General features: G+C 44.3%; 1 protein-coding gene across 6 annotated transcripts in view; it reads right to left on the bottom strand.

Moving 5' to 3' along the window:
• The window catches only part of dis3l (DIS3 like exosome 3'-5' exoribonuclease), a 66,117-nt gene extending 43,533 nt beyond the window's left edge, over positions 1-22,584 (bottom strand). Inside the window, exons 1-3 of one of the 6 annotated variants that reach the window (XM_072470339.1) lie at positions 22,441-22,584; positions 20,480-20,633; positions 4,675-4,803 (exon numbers count right to left, since the gene is read on the bottom strand). In XM_072470339.1, the coding sequence (XP_072326440.1) occupies positions 4,675-4,803; positions 20,480-20,633; positions 22,441-22,582 (425 nt within the window). In that variant the 5' untranslated portion in view covers positions 22,583-22,584. Of the gene's footprint in view, positions 1-4,674; positions 4,804-20,479; positions 20,634-21,101; positions 21,122-21,174; positions 21,194-22,206 lie in introns of those variants that run through there. The other 5 variants (XM_072470340.1, XM_072470341.1, XM_072470343.1 and 2 more) reach the window with 5 other exon arrangements.
• Between the last annotated feature and the right edge of the window lie 408 nt (positions 22,585-22,992).

Here is a 22,992-nt window from a genome sequence, read left to right as displayed (position 1 = left end):
CCCTTCGGCCCTCCCAGCCTGCGCCGATCCAGATCCTTTATCTAAACCTGTCACCTGTTTTCCAAGGATCTACTTCCCCCTGTTCCCCGCTGTTCATATATCTGTCTAGTTGCATCTTAAATGATGCTATCGTGCCCGCCTCTACCACCTTCGCTGGCAAAGTGTTCCAGGCACCCACCACCCTCTGCGTAAAAACTTTCCACGCACATCTCCCTTAAACTTTCCCCCTCTCACCTTGAAATCGTGACCCCTTGTAATTGACACCCCCACTCTTGGAAAAAGTTTGTTGCTATCCATCCTGCCCATATCTCTTGAGATTTGTCTTACTTTCCCGATATTGCTCCAAAGCTTCATCAGTTTTAAGTCGCCTAGATCTTATGTATGCTTCCTTTTTCATCTTGGCTAGTCTCACAATTCCACCCGTCATCCATGGTTCACTAATCTTGCCATTTCTATCCCTGATTTTCTCAGGGACACATCTGTCCTGCACTCTTAATCAACCTTTCTTAAAAGACTCCCACATTTCAAATGTGGATTTACCCTTAAACAGCTGCTCCCAATCCACATTCCCTAGCTCCTGCTGAAGAGGAGGTTGGACCGGTTAAAAACAGCTGTAGCAACATCTGAGCCGTTAGAGGAGAGATATGAAGAGGACGATTTGAGCATTAAATTTGATTTGTACGCAAATGGATATGGTACGGTGCTTGTTAATCAGACACCTATCAAACATTGACAGGAAATTGGTCAAGGGCTGAACAAACGTTTCGGACATTGCAAAATGTTTGGCAGCAATAACAAAAAGGATAGCAGAGGTTGAAAATTTATCAGCCGGAAAGAAAGTTCATGTCACAAATGAATTTTTAGAATTGACAAGAGTTGACCAAGAGACAGGGTTGCCAGCAAGGCGCGAATACAGCTCGATGGAAAAGATGGGAAATCATTCTTTTAAACCCTGCCTTAATGTTTATACATAACATTAAAGAGGGACAGAAACTTGATTAATCAGTTAGCAGAACAGAGTTGGTAAATGCTTGGGTGGTATATACGGATGGTAGTAAAGTTAAGGAGGACGAGGGGCAAGTCAGGGGGGCATCCATTTAAAAAGAAAAATTCAGGAAAGAAAATGGTGGGGAAACAGGGAGTAGCATAGAAAAAAACTGAGACACTGATGGAAGAATGGTCACTAGAGTATGCAGGCCCTCTTTTTCCTAGGAGCAGCAAAAGTAATTTGTACTTTTTAATCAAAGCTGATAGCAGCACGGGGACGTTGAATTAGAGAATCAGTGGCATCTGGAGCAAAGGAATTGTATCAGAACTAAAACTTCCGAGTGGCACGTTTTGTAGCCCAGTAGTTTGGACAGGGAGTAATCATATGAAACCTAGGAGAATGGCAGATATAGCATTCAGGTGAGTTGATATTGCATTTAGAACAACAGAAATGGGGAAATGCTTCGGCTCCCAGGGAAATTTGAGGAATTCAGTTGTCATGATCATGACTGGTTTGTGAAACATCAGGCAACACTGATGATTGAAGTTTGTGACCACATGATAGCTTTTGACCATGGGATGGTGTGATAATGATAAATTGTAATTACTGCAGAGAAAACCAAGCTGACGACGGAGTGATTGGGAAAGGATGTGCAGGATTGTGAAGAAGTGATAAACTTGTGGTACCAATTAGTGAGGGAGTACGTAGTTTAAGAGATGTTGGGATGACCCAGGGACGTAAAATTAGCCTAACAGTGTTTAGAGACGGTATCACTGCAATGATGCCGTGCCACAGGATAGATCATATCCCCAAACCGCTCGGACAAGGGAAAAGGAATGTTTGGTTGTGAGTGTCAGGGGATAACTGCACTTACTAGTATAATGGAATCAGTGGAGTGGGATGCCAGGGAATTGAAACCTGTTAGCAGCATCGATAGGACAGATAAAGTGAAAATGTCATGATTGGAAATTACTTTCAGAAAAATCCGGTCGTAATCAAAATTAAAGGAATTAAAGTACATGCAGTAGCAATATCCAACATGTATCAGGAAAAGTTTCGACCCGCTTGGATCACTGAGTTAGTAAAAGAGGAGTTTGAGATTCTTTGAGTCTCACTCAGGGGTGCAACGATAGGAGAAGGAGGCTTAACAGGCCTTAATCGTATGATGTACGTCAAGGATGAGAAGGGATCCGGAAGTACTGGAGAGGGCACTTCTGGAACATCCAAACAAGAATAGAAAGATACAAATTAAGAAATAGGGCCCTCGCCTTTGACCTGTTCATTTGGTTGTCAGATGAAGAAAAAAATAACACAGACGAAGAACGAGAACTACACTCCAGAGAAGAATGTTTTAGACAGTATGGGGGCGGAAACTAATGATTCAATTGGCTACATATTTGAGGGAATTAAATGACAGAGCCCAGAAGGAAAACCTTACGGGTTAGAAACAAATCAAAATATCAAATTGTTCCTCAATAGTGAAACCTCCGGTCAGACATCTCGAACTGCACGTTAACTGATGGATGATCTGTGGTCTCCACGGGGTATGTACTACGCGGTGGAGTTATTCAGGGTCTTGGCAGACGGCAGCAACTGACGAGGAACCCCCGCATTTTAAATAACAATAGTTTAGGAATTTTGGCAGCTTGATGCCACGGCGGGAAATTTGTAACCAATGCAGCAAACAATATTGCATTGGAGAGTGTAATAATTATTATGGACGAAATGTCCTGTAAGTTGTTAGGGACTGTTATGTATGGATTCAATTGGGTTGTAACCCCAAAAGTTGACTGTATTGAATGTGCAAGTGGTGTTATTGCAAAGTAGAAAAACAAACAAACAAATAATGGCAAGTATACACTCCATGCTGGAAAGAAAATGATAACGGACAAAAGGGATTTGAAGAAAACTGAGCCTCATGTAAACCGGGGCTGGCAGACTACATGGTTCAGTACAATGTTAGACATTAGTGTGAGGAAGTCAGGAATAAAAACAGGATTGATTGAATCTTCTGCAATTCATAAAGCGAGATAATCAGTGGATAGTACATGATATCATAAATAACACCAGTGAGGGATGAAAACCTTTTTGGTCGCTGATGGACTGAGTTGTGTGCTGTTTCTAAGGACATGAGGAAGCTTTTACGGTGCTGCTACCCCAAGGTAGTCAGATGCCTTGGAGGTAGTGGAACACACGGATATAGCTATTGTGTTGCCTTCCTGAGTAGCGACAGCTATGGTTCACGGTGATTGGACTTGAGGCAAGAACAATACAAAGAGTCTATCGACACTGGTCTGCGGGATGGATGAATTTACAATTGATTTCCGTGCACAGTTGTAAGATGTCTATGGCTCGGATGATGCCGATAGACTCGGCCCATCACCGCTGACCAAGATGACATCCCGTTACTGGCGACCATCAAACCAGAAGGAACCCGGATGGAGGGCCAGTGGCTGTAAATTGCGGGATGGTCTTTCAGACCAGACATTGATGCGGGTTATTAACCCGGGGATGTTTATAATGAACACTGGGAGTTGTATACCTCATCAAACTCCAAATTTGGACCGAGATAGCAACAGGACTATTGTTGGTCTGGTGAATTGTTAGCACACTTTTTGACCATTAGGGGGAATACCTACCCACACCTTTCGCTGGTGATAGAGACCCTCGTGGCAAAGGTGACAGAAAATATAACATGTCTGTTCTCCATCTGCACGGCACGGAGGTGTAGCGTAACCCAGACGTCAGGCCAATGCACCTGCCACAACGCCACCGGTGTCCCGTTGTCGGCGGGTAGCAGACAGGAATGTTGGTTAGGAGGCGGCATAGTAGTTATCATAGAATGATAAAAAGAGAGAATGAGGAATTGAACTAAAGAAAAGAGCATTAGACTGGGATGACCAGTTAGAATAGTGCATTATGGACATTAATTTGGGTTGCAGGGAATGAACAAAGAGATGGGCAAAGTATGGCGAGAGGGGGAGGGGTGGCTAACGGGACTGGTTCTTTGCACAAAGGATGCCACAAAGGATGCTGGGTGGCAGAGGCCCAGAGGAAGGAAAGGAATGTGTAATGAGCCTATCAGAATCAGTGGCAGTTAGATTAAATGACCAGGTCAAGGAAAGGGCCTATCAGAATCTTGTATTCGTGTATGTGGAACATGATACTGCATGAATGTAAACTAAAGACCACATGTGTTGCCTCCCTTTGTCTCACTCGCTCTGGGAGTTTCATCAGAGGGAGTGTAAGCTTGCAAGCTATTTGAAATAAACTAAAGGAATTTCTAAATCCGAACTCAGCTTTTTGATTGAGACCAGACTGGACAGAAAGAACTCAATTTCTGCAAGCTGACGGAGAATCCGGCCCAATATTTTTGCACATTAAAGAAAAACGTTGTGTAATTTTATAAAAGCTGCAATCATGAGGTTAAATTTCAACAACAATCGCGGTGGGTTAGCCCTGTTGCCTCACAGCACCGAGGTCCCAGGTTCGATCCCGGCTCTGGGTCACTGTGCGTGTGGTGTTTGCACATTCTCCCCGTGTTTGCGTGGGTTTCACCCCCACAACCCAAAAGATGTGCAGGGTAGGTGAATTGGCCTTGCTAAATTGCCCCTTAATTGGAAAAAATGAATTGGGTACTCTAAATTTATTTAAAAAAGAACAAAAAAAAATTAACAACAACAAACCTGGTCTGCCATTTTTCTACAGATTCTCCCTGCTCTCTTGGTACATATGAGTAGAGCTGGAATTCATTGAAGAACATAACACATTCATGACGAGCATCCTTCAGCAGGTTCCGTAGCTTGTTGTACTGTCTAGAATGAAACAACAAACAAGTGTAACCAGGTCGGCTCCAATGGTTTTTCCATTCTTAGTCATCTTTACAAATGTATCGTTCCTTCATCACACTATTAGATCCCATCACCTTTGCCTAAAGAGAACAGAAAAGGAAAGGGTTCGAGCACAACTCTGCAGTCCGCCTCCAAATGGTGCAGAAACACTTGGAGTTGTCTCTTTTGACAATCTCCCTTCCTGTCCAAACGTTGGCAGTTCAAAAAGTAGAATGTTGAACTGTTTCCTGGCACCCTCAGCATGTTTTCCAGACATTGTACTGCTGTCTCCTTCGATTATATGCTGAGGCTCTAAAGCAGGTCTCAAACCCATATCCCACGACCATTTGACATCGAGCTAAAAGTGTTTTTAGTATCAGATTTCTAGTATTTATCATTTTTTGCAATGCAAATTGAGTTTTGGTTCATCTTAAACCAGCTTTTAGTAGATATGTGCGCTCAGCTGTCCAACCAGCACTACAAGAAAGCTGCAGTCTGCACGCTTACATTTAATCACATGTAGAAATATAGAAAATAGGAGGACTAGGCCATTTAGCCCTTAAAACCCCCTCCACCATTCAATTTGATCACGGTTGATCCTCAACGCCATATCCCGCACTCGCCCCATACATGTTGATGTCTTTAGAATCTAGAAATCTCTCTATTTCCTTCCATAAATTATTTCAGTGCCAGACGTCAGCTCTTGCCCATCCCCTCCAGAGGAAAGAATATCCTTACATCCAGTCCTGGCAGGATTTTATACGTTTCAATTAGATCCCCTCGCATGCTTCCGAATTCCAGCAAATACAGGCCTAGTTGACACAATCACTCCTCATATGACAATTCTGTTATCCCAGGAATCAGTCTGGTGAACCTTCGCTGCGCTCGCTCTTTGGCAAGTTTATCCTTTATTAGATAAGGCGATCAAAACTGCTCACACCACTCCTGGTGCCGTCTCGCCAAGGCTTGAACAGTTGCAGCAAGACATCCTTGCTCCTGTACTCAAATCCTCTTGCAATAAAGATCAACATACTATTTGCCTTCCTAAATGCTTCCTGTACATGCATGTTTGCTCTCAGTGACTGGTGTACAAGGACACCCAGTTCCCTTTGTACGTCAACATTTCCCAATCTATCGTCTTTTAAATAATACTCTGCCATTCTGTTTCTCCATTCAAAGTGGATAATTTCACATTAATCCACGTTGGACTGCATCTGCCATGTATTTGCCCACTCACTCAACTTGTCTAAATCAACTTGAAGCCTCAAAACATCCTCACCACTCACATCCCACCAAGTTCATATCATCAGCAAAATGGGAAATAATAAATTAGGTTCCTCTGTTCAAATCATTGATGTATATTGTAAATAAATGTTAAAATGTCACCACAGTCCCAGAGGACCATAAGCTGCTCTCCCCTTTGAGAGCTGACTGGTGATGACTTAACCGGAGGATCACCACACCTCAGGCAAGGGACAAGTTTGAGAAGGTGGGGCCTTCAGACATAACCACAGCAAGTGCAGGGATTCAACCCTGTTGGTGTCCAGCCATCCTGTCCACTGAGCTAACTGACCCCACCGATATATATTGTGAATAACTGGGGTCCAAGCGCTGATCCCTGCAGGACCCCACTGCCTGCTTCTTCAAAAAAGATCAATTTATTCCTATTCTCTGTTCATATGTTTATCAGTGGCAGAACACTGGAGACATTTTCAATATGTCATCCTTAGACATTAACAAGGTAAAAGTAGTCTGCTGTATCTTTGTGTTATTGTGTTCTGACTAATTTGAAGTGTTCTAACGTAATACCATGATTGATTTGTCTTTATACTGTATTAATCTTCACTTTCAGCCTTTGTTAGTCAGGTAGGAAAGTATGATTCTTAAATTATAAAGGGCCAGATCTTGCTGAGAAAAAACTTGTAAATTTCTGGGTAAAGTTCTATATCATATTAGTGTTCATACCTAGCAAGTTATGATGAGGAGATTAAGGGCAAGAGACGGTTTATGCGAGGTAAACAGCAAAGTGGCGACAATCAACCAGCAAATTCTGGAGATTCACAGCTCACGGTGTCTCTCTTCATCCTCTGAACTTTCTGGCTGATTTGCACATTAATAAAGCCATGCAACATTAACATAGCATTATATTGCCACAAAGATTTAAACCATTAACTTTAATGTTTCTCAAGAACGTGGAGGGGAACAAAGCTGGTGAAAAATGGTACAGGATCAAAGACAGATTTCTAATTAGTTTCACTTGGCTATATGGCAATACGTAACAAGAATTTTTAACAAAATGAAAAAGTTATACTGATCTAGCCCAAAGGAAAAACAGCAACAATTTGTACTGATTTGGCACCTTAAATATAACATGTAACAAGTCACTTCACAAGAGCATTATAAAGCAAAGGTTGACACAGAACCACATAAGGCAATGGGCAAATGGCTAAAAGCTTTGTCAAAGAGTTAAGTCTTATGGAACATCATGAAGGAGAGACAGCGAGGTTCAGGGGGGAATTTCACATCCTATGATCTTGGCAGTTGAAGGTACGGCGGCCAACAGTGGGGAAAATAAAACAGGTAATATTCAAGAAGCTATAGTTGGAGTTTGTTCTTGTTCTAACACGGAGATCGCGGAGGGTTATGGGACTGGAGGAGCTTGTTAGTACGGAAGTCAATTTATGAACTGAAGAAATTAATATGGCAGGAGTTCCAATTATATTTTCTTTATAGAGATATATGTTAACTTTTGTTGTAATCACGTAAAAGTGAAAAAAACATGCTGATGGTCAGCTGGTATGGTAGGGGTGAGATAAGCAGCTCGAGAAAGTGGAAGATGTGCTGTTAATAGTTTGGTCTTTATTATTGTCACAAGTAGGTTTACATTAACATTGCAATGAAGTTACTGTGAAAAGCCCCTAGTCGCCACATTACGGCACCTGTTCGGATACACAGAGGGAGAATTCAGAATGTCCAATTCACCTTAACAGTACGTCTTTCGGGACTTGTGGGAGGAAACGGGGCACCCGGAGGAAACCCAGGCAGACACGGGGAAAACATGCAGACTCCGTACAGATAGTGACCCAAGCCGGGAATCGAGCCTGGGACCCTGGCGCTGTGAAGCAACACTACTAACCACTGTGCTAGTGTGCCGCCCACGTACTGTAAAACTATCCATTACATTGCAGTTTAAATATTTAAAGCGAAACATGTGAACAAGACAAGGTCAGTTCTGTAGAGATTTACATTTTAGTAAGGAAAGTTGCAGAGTACAATGAGGATTTGGTGGACATAAACACTGATCTCTGAACTGCAGAGCAACAAAGTCTCCAACCATTAGTATAGTTGCAAACACAAAGGTTTTAAGTGTATAAATAAATACTACTGCATTTATTAGAAGGTCAACAAAACAATGAATACTTCAAGTTAACATTTCAAGAACCGTACTGATTTTGAGGAATAGACAAAACATCTAAATCATATAAATAAAAACCATTCTCCAACTATCTGGATTTGGATTTGTTTATTATCACGTGTACCGAGGTACAGTGAAAAGTATTTTTTTGCGAGCAGCTCAACAGATCATTAAATACATGGGAAGAAAAGGGAATGCTTGCCAAAATTTAATCAGCCTTAAATTGGTAGCTTCAAACTAGATACGTCAATCAATTTCCATTAAAGGGGAAATGGATTTTAGATATAAGCCCCTTAACAGATAGATTGCTCACACAAAATGTTCCTCTCTGACCTTTAACATTTGCTGATTTGGTAGATAAGGCTCTGTCCTTACAGAACCAGTTAGAACAGTCCAGAATTCTATACCAATGAAAAGTTCTCCAATTCTGTTATTTCCAAGTACTATAGGATATTTCACTGCATTAAAGGCCCTACATATTTCAGTAAAGGTCAAACTTCTCGATTATAAAATAAATAATTTGGGACAGGAGAGGACCTTTAAAGTCCTTAAAGACTGCAGTCAAAATACCACAGAAGCTAACTGGCAACAGCAGGTACAGCTATCCATACTGCACACAGAGGGAATTAAACTAACAACAGGGACAAAATTAACAGCAATCTGTTAAATTGACGATCTTTGATTAAAATAGCCCAAGGCTTTTAACAGACGCTCAATCCTCGAGGGAAACTTTTCCAAATGTCAGAAGGAAGTTCATTTAACTGATTGCAAATTTAATCATTTGATGACTTTAGTACAATATTGCTTCTTGAAAATGAAAAATACAACCAACACTGGTTTATTTTTAAAAAATCCAAAATCAACACATTTTGTTTGACTATATATATTTTCCAGATATTTTTTAAACTTCAGTTGTAGGTATTATATTTTCTCAATCTTGTAATTCCAATTCTGCTTAACAATATACTATTCCCCCATGCAACAAACAGGAACAGGAACTTTTAAAACATCAGTCGTCAATTTAGAGATCACTTAATAAGACTGCCTGGTCACATGCAAGCAGGCTCATAGAATACTGTTCACTTAGCCAACAACTTGTTTTTCCACCTTTAAAATACAATTTTTTCCACTGTACTTTACAGAACAGTAGTGAGAGGAACAGAATGTCAAACTAGACAAGTTAGGGCAGTACACCAAAGATTTACACAACTAGAAGAATTTTGAAAAAGACTGAACATCTTTGCAGCATATTAGGGAACAATGTAATGTGGTGGGGTACTGAGTTGCTTTGAAAAATGTGACCTAGATTTCCCTGTTCACATATGGCACCAAGACCTGGACAAAATGTTAAATTTAGAAATTTAACAGAAGCCAAGCTTGGCTCCCAAGGTTACTTAGCTAAGAGCAACTGGCAGTGAAGTAATAAACAGGACACAGTTACATTCTGGTGTTTAAATGCTTGATTTGAACAGGACAAATTTTGGGTCTCCACAAAATAAGGGTTACAATGCAATGGTTTCTCAACTGGGGCCATCATTATCTTGTGTATTTCAAGTAGCCAACACAGATGCAAAAAGGGTAATAGGCTCCCTCACCAACCTCTTGAGGAAGCGATATCCAAGTGGATAATGAAAAGGTTCAACATGCAAATTCTGTAGCGAGAAGCAACTATTATCATAGAATTCATAGTGCTGAAGGAGGCCATTTGGCCCATCAAATCTGCACCAACTTTCACCCTACCGAAGCTCACTCCCCCGAATCATCCCTGTAACCACATCTAACCGTTGGACACTGCATGGCCAATCCACTAACCAAATTGCTCGTTAGTGGTGGGTGAGAGGGGGAGTTCGAAAAGTTGAAAGATTCCCCAAAACTTGGGGTTGAGACCACTATTCAATTTGATGCCAAATGGAATTAAATTTGCAGTTAATAACACCTTCACCAGCACAGTGAACTTGAAAGACAACTCAGAAATTACAGAATGAGTTAAATAAAGTACAAAAGAGGGGAGCAGACTGGCTACTTCCCGAAGGGCACATTTGTCAGACTGAGCGACAGGTGGTAAAAGAACCAAGAGGGAAAAACCCTCTTTGCCCTCACTCTGCTGAGGACCCAGGTTCGATCCCAGCCCCGGGTCACTGTCCGCATGGAGTTTGCACATTCTCCCCGTGTGTGTGTGTGGGTCTCACGGCTGCGCTAATTTGCCCTTAATTGAAAAAAAAATTGGGTACTCTTAAAAAAAAAAATTTTTTTTAAAGTTGTCCTCACTCATCTAAATGCTGCAGTTTCTTATGTCCATCAGTATTGGCAGGAATTTACCGCAATCCTTATAGAAACTAGGACACCCTCCATCATGTTGTGGACACTATTAGCATGCTAAATAGGATATGTTCAAACACATCCAGCAGCTCAAAACTGGGCATTCATGAACTGCTGTGGATCATCACCTGCAGCAGAATTGCACTCAACCATGATCTGTGATCTCATGGCCCAGCAGAAGCCTCATTCTACCACTATTATCAAGACAGGGGATGTATCCTGCTTCAATGAACAGTGCAGGACAGCACGCTGGGAGCTTACCTTGGCATACCTGACAATGAGATGTCAACCTGAAGCTACATGTGCATGCCAGACAGGAGAAGCAGCATGCAATAAGAGTAAAGTGATCCCACGACCACAGGATAAGATCAAAGCTCTGCAGTCCTTCTGCATCCAGTAAGAAGTCTTACAACACACGTCAATCACAGGCAGGAATGTTCCCTTCCAGTCAGGGAACACTTCAGCAGTCGCGGGCATTCAGCCTCTGATCTCCGGGTAAGCGTTCTCCAAGGCGGCCTTCAGGACAAGCGACAACGCAGAATCGCCAAACAGAAACTTATAGCCAAGTTCCGCACACATGAGTATGGCCTCAACCGGGACCTTGGATTCAGGTCGCATTACATTCACCCCCCACCATCTGGCCTGGGCTTGTGAAATCCTACCAACTGTCCTGGCTTGAGACAATTCACACCTCTTTAACCTGGGGTTACCCCTCTCTCTGGATCTGTAAAGACTTAATTACCTGCAAATGTTCGCATTCAAAGCATTGTCTTGCATCTTTGAATTTGTCTATATATATGTTTCTGGAATCTACCTCTTCATTCACCTGAGGAAGGAGCAGCGCTCCGAAAGCTAGTGTTTGAAACAAACCTAATGGACTTCAACCTGGTGTTGTAAGACTTCTTACTGTGCTCACCCCAGTCCAACGTCGGCATCTCCACATCTTCTGCATCCAGTCATCAGTGGCCGTGGACAATTAAACAACTAACCAGAGGTGTGGATTCCACAAATAGCTCCATCCTCAATGGTGACTGAGCCGAATAAATAAGTGCAAAAGGCAAGACTGAAGCATTTGCAAACCTCCTTCAGCCAGAAATCAGAGTGGATGATCCATCATGGATTCTTCCAAAAGTCCCCAGCATCACATATGCCAGTCTTCGGCCAATTCGATTCACTCCACACAATATCACAAGCGGCTGAAGGCACTGGATTCTGCAACTGCAATGGGGCCCGACAATACCTCGGCTGTACTATCGAAGACTTCTACTCCAGATCTAGACGCACGTCTAGCCAAGCTGTTCCAGTGCAGCAACAACACTGGTATCTACCTGACAATGTGAAAAATTGCCAGATTTTCTGTCCTCAAATTTCAGGTCTACTCTAAATGATCAGGTAAGTGATGAAAAGTGTCGTTGACAGTGTTTACTCAGCGGCACTTACTCAGCAATAAACTGCGCATTGATGTTCAGTCTGGTTCTAGTTCTACCAGTGCCTCTAAGCTCCAGACATAGGCAAAAGAGCTGAATTCCAGAAGGGAGGTGTAAGTGACTGCCCTTGACATCAAAGCAGCATCTGACCAAGTATGGCATAAAGGGACTCAAGCACTGGGAACCAGGGGGCAAACTCTCCACTGGTTGGAAATATATCTAGCACAAAGAAAATAATTGTGGTGGTTGGAGGCCAATTATGTCAGAACCGGGACATCACTACAGGAGTTCCGCAGGGTTGTATCCTTGGCCCAACCATCTTCAGCTGCTTCATCAATAATCTTCTCTTAGCACAAGGTCAGAAGTGGGGATATTCAATGATTGCATGGTATCAGTGCCATTCACAACTTCTCACTTACTGAAGCAACCACTATCCGCATGTAGCAAGACCTGGATAAAATTCAGAGTTGGGCTGATAAGTGGCAAGTAATATTGATACCGTACATGTGGCAGGGAATGACTACCAGCAACTTGAGAGAATTTAACTAACTGCCCATGACATTCAACCCCATCACCACTGCTGAATCCTACACCAACAACATCCTGTGGAGTTAGCACTGACTAGAAACATAACCAGACCAACCATATACTGGCTCCAAGAAGAGTGATGACGGTAAAAACCCCAAGAATTTTTGATTTGTTCTTGCAAAGTCGGCAATGCTGATCTGGCTGCATTAATCTGGGTTTACTTTCCATCCCTCGTTACCATGCTAAGATAATGGTGGGATTTTATGAACCACTACAGGGTTTCTGCAAACGGTGTCCCATAATATTATTAGGCCAGGAATTTGAGGGTATTGACCCAGGAACGATGAAGGAACATCACTACAAGTCCAACTCAGAATACAACATGGAGAGGAATTTGGAGGTGATGATATTTCCTGACATTGCTGCTATTGTCCTTCTCAGTAGTACAGGTCACTAGGAAGGAGGTACAGTAAACGCATCCTCGGTGAATTTGTGCAGTGGATCTTGCAGTTGCATTTATTGCAGCCACAATGCTCCAGGAGGGGTAGACATAAAGTCTAATGGCAACAGCCCGGATTAAGCAATTCAGTTTAACATGGTGTTGAATGGCGTTCCTCATTCCTATCCTGTGATTTAAATTACAGGAAGTCCTGAAGAGGTTCTCCAAAAGCACCAACAAAGATAACATAAACTGCACGTTCTGTGGACAGCCACGCTGATCCTGCACCAGACTTTTTAGTATTGAGGCGACCCACAGGAGATGATGAAATCATTTATGGATTGGACATCAAGTCTACCACTGTTATAAACTAAATAGTCAACAGTTAATTGTGGTTAGAAGAGAGAGACAGGGAGGGACAGAGAGTAAGAGGCAATTACATTGCTAAAAACACATTATGGACCAATAGGGAGAAAGAGGAAAAATGATAAAAACTAATAACACAGAGCAAGGCAAAGCATAGAAAGAACATTTCACAAATCTCAATCATGCTGCATTTGAGATTTCAAAATTATAAAATCTTAGAAGGTCACGAGTATATAAATGAAAACAAAATCAGTTCATATTGCAGCATGAACACTCAGCCAGCTGTCACTGTAACATTGTTCCCTTCTGGCTCAAAGGATACTGTGTAATCTATGTGGAAGTGTTCTTTTATGGGTTTACAGTACAGCTCGATAAATCAAAAAAGTTTCCAAACCATATCAAGATGTCTGACACTTAATGATATTGATGCAGAGGATAAAAAATAGTTTATTATACTTTCTTGAGAAGGCTGTAGGCCTAAAGCCACTAATTGTTGCAATTTTGTATTTTTTTCTGCTCTGCTTTTTTAAATATTTTCTCACTTGTTAGACACTGATCTTTTTCTTTTAAATGTTTAATTTTTTCCAATTAAGGGGAATTTAGCATGGCCAATCCACCTACCCTGCACATCATTGGGTTGTGGGGGTGAGACACGGGGAGAATGTGCAAACTCCACACGGACAGCGGCCGGGATCAAACCCGGGTCCTCGGCGCCGTGAGGCAGCTGTACCAACCACCGCGCCGCTCTGTTAGACACTAATCTTAACCCAGCCAGGATTGTGCTTTGACTGATTAATAATGATCAGTAGTGACCTGTTTTTCTCGATCTTGTTGTTTCGGTTAAGTATTTGTTTTTCACCTCATCAAGTTGGAACATAATAATTTTTTGGTTCATTAGAAGTACTGTTATGCCATTCTGTAACCCTTGGGTTACAGACCAAGTCGCCGAGTGATATTATCTGGTGTAGTCACTTGAAGTATCAGAAGATGAAGTTTAATTGATGGACATAACACCTGATTGATGGCAGATGAGAAAACACCATCAAGAGCTACATAAACAAGTTGAAAACTCTACAATTTGCTTATAACGTTGAGGTTCCTGCACCGTGTGAAGAACTGAGATTTGTTTTGGGAAAAACTGCACAGCAGGCTTCAAGAGACTGGAACAGAACCAAGAATCCGAATAAGGAGCCATTGTTCTTTAGGCACATGCTACACACAAGGTGGAAAGGTCATCCACGGATGACGTGAGGAAGGGGCAGAAACGGAATGACTGACCATAGTGCCCACCCATTGGGGTTACTCAGCGACTTAGTAAAGTATATACCGCAGAGACGGTAACATGTGTACCAATTTTGGGGAAGCTATGGTGGAACAGGCCAAATTGGAGGTTATTGTTTGTGCTTAAACAAACATCTGACTGTCTTAGAACATAGAACGATACAGCGCAGTACAGGCCCTTCGGCCCACGATGTTGCACCGAAACAAAAGCCATCTAACCTACACTATACCATTATCATCCATATGCTTATCCAATAAACTTTTAAATGCCCTCAATGTTGGCGAGTTCACTACTGTTGCAGGTAGGGCATTCCACGGCCTCACCACTCTTTGCGTAAAGAACCTACCTCTGACCTCTGTCCTATATCTATTACCCCTCAGTTTAAAGCTATGTCCCCTCGTGCTAGCCATTTCCATCCGCTGTCCACCCTATCGAACCCCCTGATCATTTTGTATGCCTCTATTAAGTCTCCTCTTAACCTTCTTCTCAAAAAAAATGTACAGCACAGGAACAGGACCTTCGGCCCTTCAAGCCCGTGCCGACCATGCTGCCCGACTAAACTACAATCTTCCACGCTTCCTGGGTCCGTATCCTTCTATTCCCTTCCGATTCATGTATTTGTCAAGATGCCCCTTAAATGTCACTATCGTCCCTGCTTCCACCACCTCCTCCGGCAGCGAGTTCCAGGCACCCTCTACCCTCTGCGTAAAAAACTTGCCTCGCACATCTACTCTAAACCATGCCCCTCGCACCTTAAACCTATGCCCCCTAGTAATTGACCCCTCTACCCTGGGGAAAAGCCTCTGACTATCCACTCTGTCTATGCCCCTCATAATTTTGTAGACCTCTATCAGGCCGCCCCTCAACCTCCGTCGTTCCAGTGAGAACAAACCGCGTTTATTCAACCGCTCCTCAAAGCTAATGCCCTCCATAGCAGGCAACATTCTGGTAAATCTCTTCTGCACCCTCTCTAAAGCCTCCACATCCTTCTGGTAGTGTGGCGACCAGAATTAAACACTATACTCCAAGTGTGGCCTAACTAAGGTTCTATACGGGCAGCACGGTAGTATAGTGGTTAGCACAATTGCTTCACAGCTCCAGGGTCCCATGTTCGATCCCCGGCTAGGTCACTGTCTGTGTGGAGTCTCCATGTTCTCCCCGTGTGTGCGTGGGTTTCCTCCGGGTGCTCCGGTTTCCTCCCACAGTCCAAAGATGTGCGGGTTAGGTGGATTGGCCATGCTAAATTGCCCTTAGTGTCCAAAAAGGTTAAGTGGGGGTTGCTGGGTTACGGGGATAGGGTAGATACGTGGGCTTGAGGGGGGTGCCCTTTGTAAGGGCCGGTGCAGACTCGATGGGCCGAATGGCCTCCTTCTGCTCTGTAAATTCTATGATTCTATACTGCTGCAACATGACTTGCCAATTCTTATAATCAATGCCCCGGCCAATGAAGGCAAGCATGCCGTATGCCTTCTTGACTACCTTCTCCACCTGTGTTGCCCCTTTCAGTGACCTGTGGACCTGTACACCTAGATCTCTCTGACTTTCAATACTCTTGAGGGTTCTACCATTCACTGTATATTCCCTACCTGTATTAGACCTTCCAAAATGCATTACCTCACATTTGTCCGGATTAAACTCCATCTGCCATCTCTCCGCACAAGTCTCCAAACAATCTCAATCCTGCTGTATCCTCTGACAGTCCTCATCGCTATCTGCAATTCCACCAACCTTTGTGTCGTCTGCAAACTTACTAATCAGACCAGTTACATTTTCCTCCAAATCATTTATATATACTACAAACAGCAAAGGTCCCAGCACTGATCCCTGCGGAACACCACTAGTCACAGCCCTCCAATTAGAAAAGCATCCTTCCATTGCTACTCTCTGGCTTCTATGACCTAGCCAGTTCTGTATCCACCTTGCCAGCTCACCCCTGATCCCATGTGACTTCACGTTTTGTACTAGTCTACCATGAGGGACCTTGTCAAAGGCCTTACTGAAGTCCATATAGACAACATCCACTGCCCTACCTGCATCAATCAACTTTGTGACCTCCTCGAAAAACTCTATCAAGTTAGTGAGACACAACCTCTCCTTCACAAAACTGTGCTGCCTCTCGCTAATACGACCACTTGCTTCCAAATGGGAGTAGATCCTGTCTCGAAGAATTCTCTCCAGTAATTTCCCTACCACTGACGTAAGGCTCACCGGCCTGTAGTTCCCTGGATTATCCTTGCTACCCTTCTTAAACAGAGGAACAACATTGGCTATTCTCCAGTCCTCCGGGACATCACCTGAAGACAGTGAAGATCCAAAGATTTCTGTCAAGGCCTCAGCAATTTTCTCTCTAGCCTCCTTCAGTATTCTGGGGTAGATCCCATCAGGCCCTGGGGACTTATCTACCTCAATATTTTTCAAGACGCCCAACACCTCATCTTTTTGGATCTCAATGTGACCCAGGCTATCTACACACCCCTCTCCAGACTCAACATCCACCAATTCCTTCTCTTTGGTGAATACTGATGCACAGTATTCATTTAGTACCTCACCCATTTCCTCTGGCTCCACACATAAGATTCCCTTGCCTATCCTTCAGTGGGCCAACCCTTTCCCTAGCTACCCTCTCGCTTTTTATGTACATGTAAAAAGCCTTGGGATTTTCCTTAACCCTATTTGCCAATGACTTTTCGTGACCCCTTCTAGCCCTCCTGACTCCTTGCTTAAGTTAAAGTACTTTCTCATTTTAATTAAGCTATCTTTCTTCCTTCTCATATATTATCATTCTTATATTTGCTTTATTATATTTGTTATATTATCATTTTTATAAGCATTATTCATTATAATTGTCGTTTTAACACAATACTAGTCACAGTCACTCATGTTACATCCAGAACACAGCTTTGAACTTGAGAAAGACTGCAAAAAAAGGACTCTCACGACTGCTTACAAGGCTGATTGAATGCTAGGTTGACAGAGGGAGCATGTCCACGCAACGCAATTAAATAAAAGCTTGGGGACAGCCATTCCCTGGTTCATTCCCCATGGCAATGCTTTGATCCAATTGTTCCGAGACCTGTTTGTGGCCAACAAACAAGCAGAAAAATAGCCAGGTAGCCAAGAAACAGGGGAGAGTAGCCAAAGCATGAGAGGAAAGATAGACGACGACAGCTAAATCTAAGAGGAAGGAAAGGCGAGTCAGGGAGGGGGAGGGGGGAGGAAGGGAAACGCTAACAAACTTAACGTCCACAGGAACAGAGAAAACAGGGAACCGCAGAAGCGGAACGAGACGACAACGGCAGCGAACTCCGTCTGGGAGAAGCAAGGGACGACAACACCATGAACAGATGCCTACTTATGTGTGTAAATAATTTTGCCAAGTGTACAGAGCTGCTGCTGTTGAGCGGGGGCATAATACCGTCCGATGGCTTCTCAGGGAAAATTAAAACATCAGCAGCAGCGACCTGTAGGGGAGTGGGGGTGAGTGCTCCGTTGGGCGGGTGTGGGAATGGTGAGTGCTCCGTTGGGAGGGTGTGGGAAGACTGAAGCGCGTGGGGTCACGTCTTGTCAATTGCTATTGTATATTCTCTTTTTGCACAATGTTAATGTTCACTCTATTTTGCTGTGTTAGGATTACTATTTATTATAAAAAACTTTGCAAAACTTTAATTTAAAAAAAATATTTTTTTAAAATCTTGAGGTCTGTCCTGATATGTGCAAAACATTGAGATTAAACAGTGTCTCTTTTTTTCTCTAAGTTCTGTACTGCCAAATGACTATATTTAAGAAAATAGAACAGAAGGTAAAGATGGATGTATAGTTAAATTGTCCTATCTGATGATAACCAGAGTATCTTTATCAGAGGCTTCTCTTTTGATATCAGTCGGCTCAGGAGTTCCCCAATTATCCACCTCTCTTCCTAGTCTACATGACCCCCCCCCATGACACCAACCAAAAGCAAGGTAGCAGCTTCCACAAATATGTTGATCACATGCAGCTCTACCTCTCCACCATCTCTCACTGCCTGTGCTGCTTGTCATATATTTAGGCTTTAATAAACCAGAATATTTTCTACATCAAGCGTGGCTCAGTGAGCAGCATGCTACGCTGAGTAACAAAGGGGTGGTCTCGGGCCATGTGCCCTCCTACTTCTTGTCTTGGGCTGAACCAGACTGTTTTACCATATTTCTGGTGCATATGGCCCCTTCTGTAACATTGTTAGTCTCTACCCCACCCTCAGCCTCCCAGTTGCTGAAATCGTCATCCATGCTTCGCCATTGCTCTCGTGGTTGGCCTTGCATTCTCCATAAACCCAGCTCATGAAAAACTCAGCAGCGCATACCCTATCCCACACCGTCTCGCTTAGTCGTAGTACTAGGAGGGATATCAGAGGTAGGTTCTTTACCCAGAGAGTAGTGGGGGCATGGAATGCACTGCCTGTGGAAGTAGTTGAGTCGGAAACATTAGGGACCTTCAAGCAGCTATTGGATAGGTACATGGATTACGGTAAAATGATATAGTGTAGATTTATTTGTTCTTAAGGGCAGCACGGTAGCATTGTGGATAGCACAATTGCTTCACAGCTCCAGGGTCCCAGGTTCGATTCCGGCTTGGGTCACTGTCTGTGCGGAGTCTGCACGTCCTCCCCGTGTCTGCGTGGGTTTCCTCCCACAGTCCAAAGATGTGCAGGTTAGGTGAATTGGCCAATGATAAATTGCCCTTAATGTCCAAAATTGCCCTCGGTGTTGGGTGGAGGTGTTGAGTTTGGGTAGGGTGCTCTTTCCAGGAGCCGGTGCAGACTCAAAGGGCTGAATGGCCTCCTTCTGCACTGTCAATTCAATGATAATCTATGATTAATCTAGGACAAAGGTTCGGCACAACATCGTGGGCCGAAGGGCCTGTTCTGTGCTGTATTTTCTATGTTCTATGTACCCATTTTTTGCTGATCTACATTAACTTCTGCCCCTGAATCCCCTGCCTTAACTCATAATTTAACACTCTCACCTTGCTGTTCAAATTGCTCCATCAAGTTAACCCTTCCTGTTTCTGTAATCTCCTCTAGCCCTCTAACCCCACCCCTGACCCCCATCCGAACTGTTCTCTTTCCCACTTCCATCTCCCTGCCATTGCCAGCTGTGTTACAGGCACCTAGGCCGCACACTGAAACTTTCTGCATAAATCCTCTGTCTCTCGACCCCTCGCAGCTCTTTTAAGACCCATTTATCTGACCAAGCCTTTGGTCACCCTTCCTAATCTTTCCTTTTCACCAATTTTTCTTCTGCAAAGTGCATTCAAAGGTTTTTTTCTACATTCATAGTGCTACCTAAGGTATATTATTGTTGTTCAATGCAAATGAATTAAAAAATTGAGGACAACAAGCTGCATTGTTCCATCACGCTGAGATGCAAATCACATACAGCATGGTAGCACAATGGTTAGCACTGTTGCTTCACAACGCCAGGGTCCGAAGTTCGATTCCTGGCTTGGGTCACTGTCTGTGCGGAGTCTTCATATTCTCTCCGTGTCTGCGTGGGTTTCCTCCGGGTGCTCCGGTTTCCTCCCACAAGTCCCAAAGGACGTGCTGTTAGGCGAATTGGACATTCTGAATTCTCCCTCTGTGTACCCGAACAGGCGCCGGAATGTGGTGACTGGGGCTTTTCACAGTAACTTCATTGCAGTGTTAATATAAGACCACTTGTGACAATAAAGGTGATTAAAGATTATTATTACATACGCATCAGTTGTAGGCCACTCGACCCTTCGAGCTTCCTGACTGTAACCTCAACTCCACATACCCGTGATTCAATAATTCCATCCAATAATTGACCCATGCTTTCCATAATCTTTAGAACCACCAAATCTTACACAAGTAGATAACAAACACTAACCTGCGTCCCTTCTGGTGCTGGACAGCCTGACACGCCGTCTGCATGAAGACAATGCCTCTCAATTCTGGAAACTCAAGTATCTCCAGGTAATCTTGTACCACTTTCCAATCAGGTATCACATAATGAGTTGCACTTTCTGCCAGCAATTTCCCTTCTGAAACATTCAAGTTAATATAGAATTAAGCAACTACCAGAAAAGAAAATAAAGACTACTTTACAGTATGTTAGTTGCAAAAAAAACACTGGATTTTCAGAGGAGATATTAAATTAGCATTTCCATGTTCAGATAATTATAAAAGATCCCATGCTATTATTAGAAAGAACATTCTCTCAATGTCCTGGCCAACATTCCTCCCTCAACTGACACCATCAAAAGCAAGTTATCCAGTTATTCATTTATTTGCACTGGAGAGAAACTTCTGGGTGAAAATGAGCTTCACTGCACTTCAAAACAAATTCATCAATTATATTACATTTTGGGATTTCCCAAGCAGATGAAAGACACGTGCAAATGGAAATTCTTTCTAGATTAGAAATTCTGTTCTATCATGAATATTGTTGAAGTATTATTCTATTAAATTCTTACTGTGCAGCTGTGGCTGAACGAGTAGCATTTTCTCACCTCAAAGTCAGGAGGTTATATGTACAAGTCCCACTCTGGAAACATTGACTACTTAATTCAGGCTGATACTTACAGTGCAGTACTTGAAGAAATGCTGCACTGTCAAGAGGTGTCATCTTTGAGATGAGATATTAAACCAAACTGCCATCTCAGGTGGACATAACTTATCCCACCACCACAATTTTGGATAAGAGCAAGGGAGTGAGTCCTGTTATCACAGCCAATATGTGCCCCTCACTTAACCCAATTCTTTTTTTTCCCAATTAAGGGGCAATTTAGCAGGGTCAATCCACCTAACCTGCTCATCTTTGGGTTGTGGGGGTGAACCCCAAGCAAACACAGGGAGAATGTGCAAACTCCACACAGACAGTGACCCAGAATCGAAGCCAGGTCCTCAGCTCCATAGGCATCAGTGCTAACCAGTGGGCCATCATGCTGTCCAATGTGTAGTGGTATTGTCATTGGTCTAGTAATCCAGAGACCCAGAATGGTCTGGGATCCCTGATGCGAATCCTCGCCACAACAGATGGCGAAATTTGAACTCAATAAAAATTTGGAAATAAAAGTCTAATGAAACCATTGTCGTAAAAACCCATCTGGTTTGCGAATCAGTCTACATGGGGCTCCAGACTTTTAAATACCCTCAGAGTATGGCCCGACAAGCCACTCAGTTAAAGGGACAATCAGATCTTGACGATAATTGCAGGCCCACATCTCATGAATGAATAAAAGAAAACAGATTATCTAGTCAAGAGGGCAGCACGGTGGCGCAGTGGTTAGCACTGCTGCCTCCTGGCAGCGAGGTCCCGGGTTCGATCCCGGCTCTGGGTCACTGTCCGTGTGGAGTTTGCACATTCTCCCCGTGTCTGCGTGGGTTTCACCCCCACAACCCAAAAAGATGTGCAGGGTAGGTGGATTGGCCACGCTAAATTGCCTCATAATTGGAGAATTTTTTTAAAAAGCAGCAGATGATGATGATGATGTAGGGCAGTAGCACGTTGTGGGATCTTGCTGTGTACACATTGGCTGCGAGGCGCTGTGGACCATCCAGACACCGGGATGGCAGTCCCCCTTTCCCGGGGTTGTCTGAGCCCCGGGCCCTCACCGTTGCGGCAGGCGGCCTGGCAGAGGGAGCTGTCCCGCCCGGCCCAGCCCCGGGCCCTCACCGTTGCGGCAGGCGGCCTGGCAGAGGGAGCTGTCCCGCCCGGCCCAGCCCCGGGCCCTCACCGTTGCGGCAGGCGGCCTGGCAGAGGGAGCTGTGGCAGGGCACCCGCTCCCTGAGGTAATGCTCCCTCACCACCCGCACCGATCTCCCTTTGCAGCTCCGCAGGTGCAGCACCTTCTCCGTTTTTATCATCGTCCGGCCAGATACCGGCGGAGGGGCAGCCCTTCCGCGCCGATGGCCCGCCAGCGGCCTGGGAGACGACCGCGCTTCGCGGTAAACAACTGGGACGGGCACCTCCCGCCTTCCTGCCGCCCATTTTCCGCCCCCACGAGCGGCCCGGAAGTACAAACGCCGCACTGCGGGGCAAGGGCGCGGCGCGCACTGCGGGGCAAGGGTCCGGCGCGCACTGCGGGGCAAAGCGGTGCACTGCGGGGCAAGGGCCCGGCGCGCACTGCGGGGCAAGGGCCCGGCGCGCACTGCGGGGCAAGGGCCCGGCGCGCACTGCGGGGCAAGGGCCCGGCGCGCACTGCGGGGCAAGGGCCTGGCGCGCTCTGCGGGGCAAGGGCCTGGCGCGCTCTGCGGGGCAAGGGCCCGGCGCGCATGCGGGGCAAGGGCCCGGCGCGCACTGCGGGGCAAGGGCCCGGCGCGCATGCGCAATGCTAATTGAGGCTCAGCCCATCCGCTTCACTCTGCACAATCAGCAACTCGCCGCATTTTAACCCCTAC

Source organism: Scyliorhinus torazame, chromosome 12, assembly GCF_047496885.1.
Source record: "Scyliorhinus torazame isolate Kashiwa2021f chromosome 12, sScyTor2.1, whole genome shotgun sequence".
NCBI classification, from domain to species: Eukaryota; Metazoa; Chordata; class Chondrichthyes; order Carcharhiniformes; family Scyliorhinidae; genus Scyliorhinus; species Scyliorhinus torazame.
Note: the sequence above shows the minus strand (reverse complement) of the source record. Positions and strands in the feature narration are given on the sequence as shown.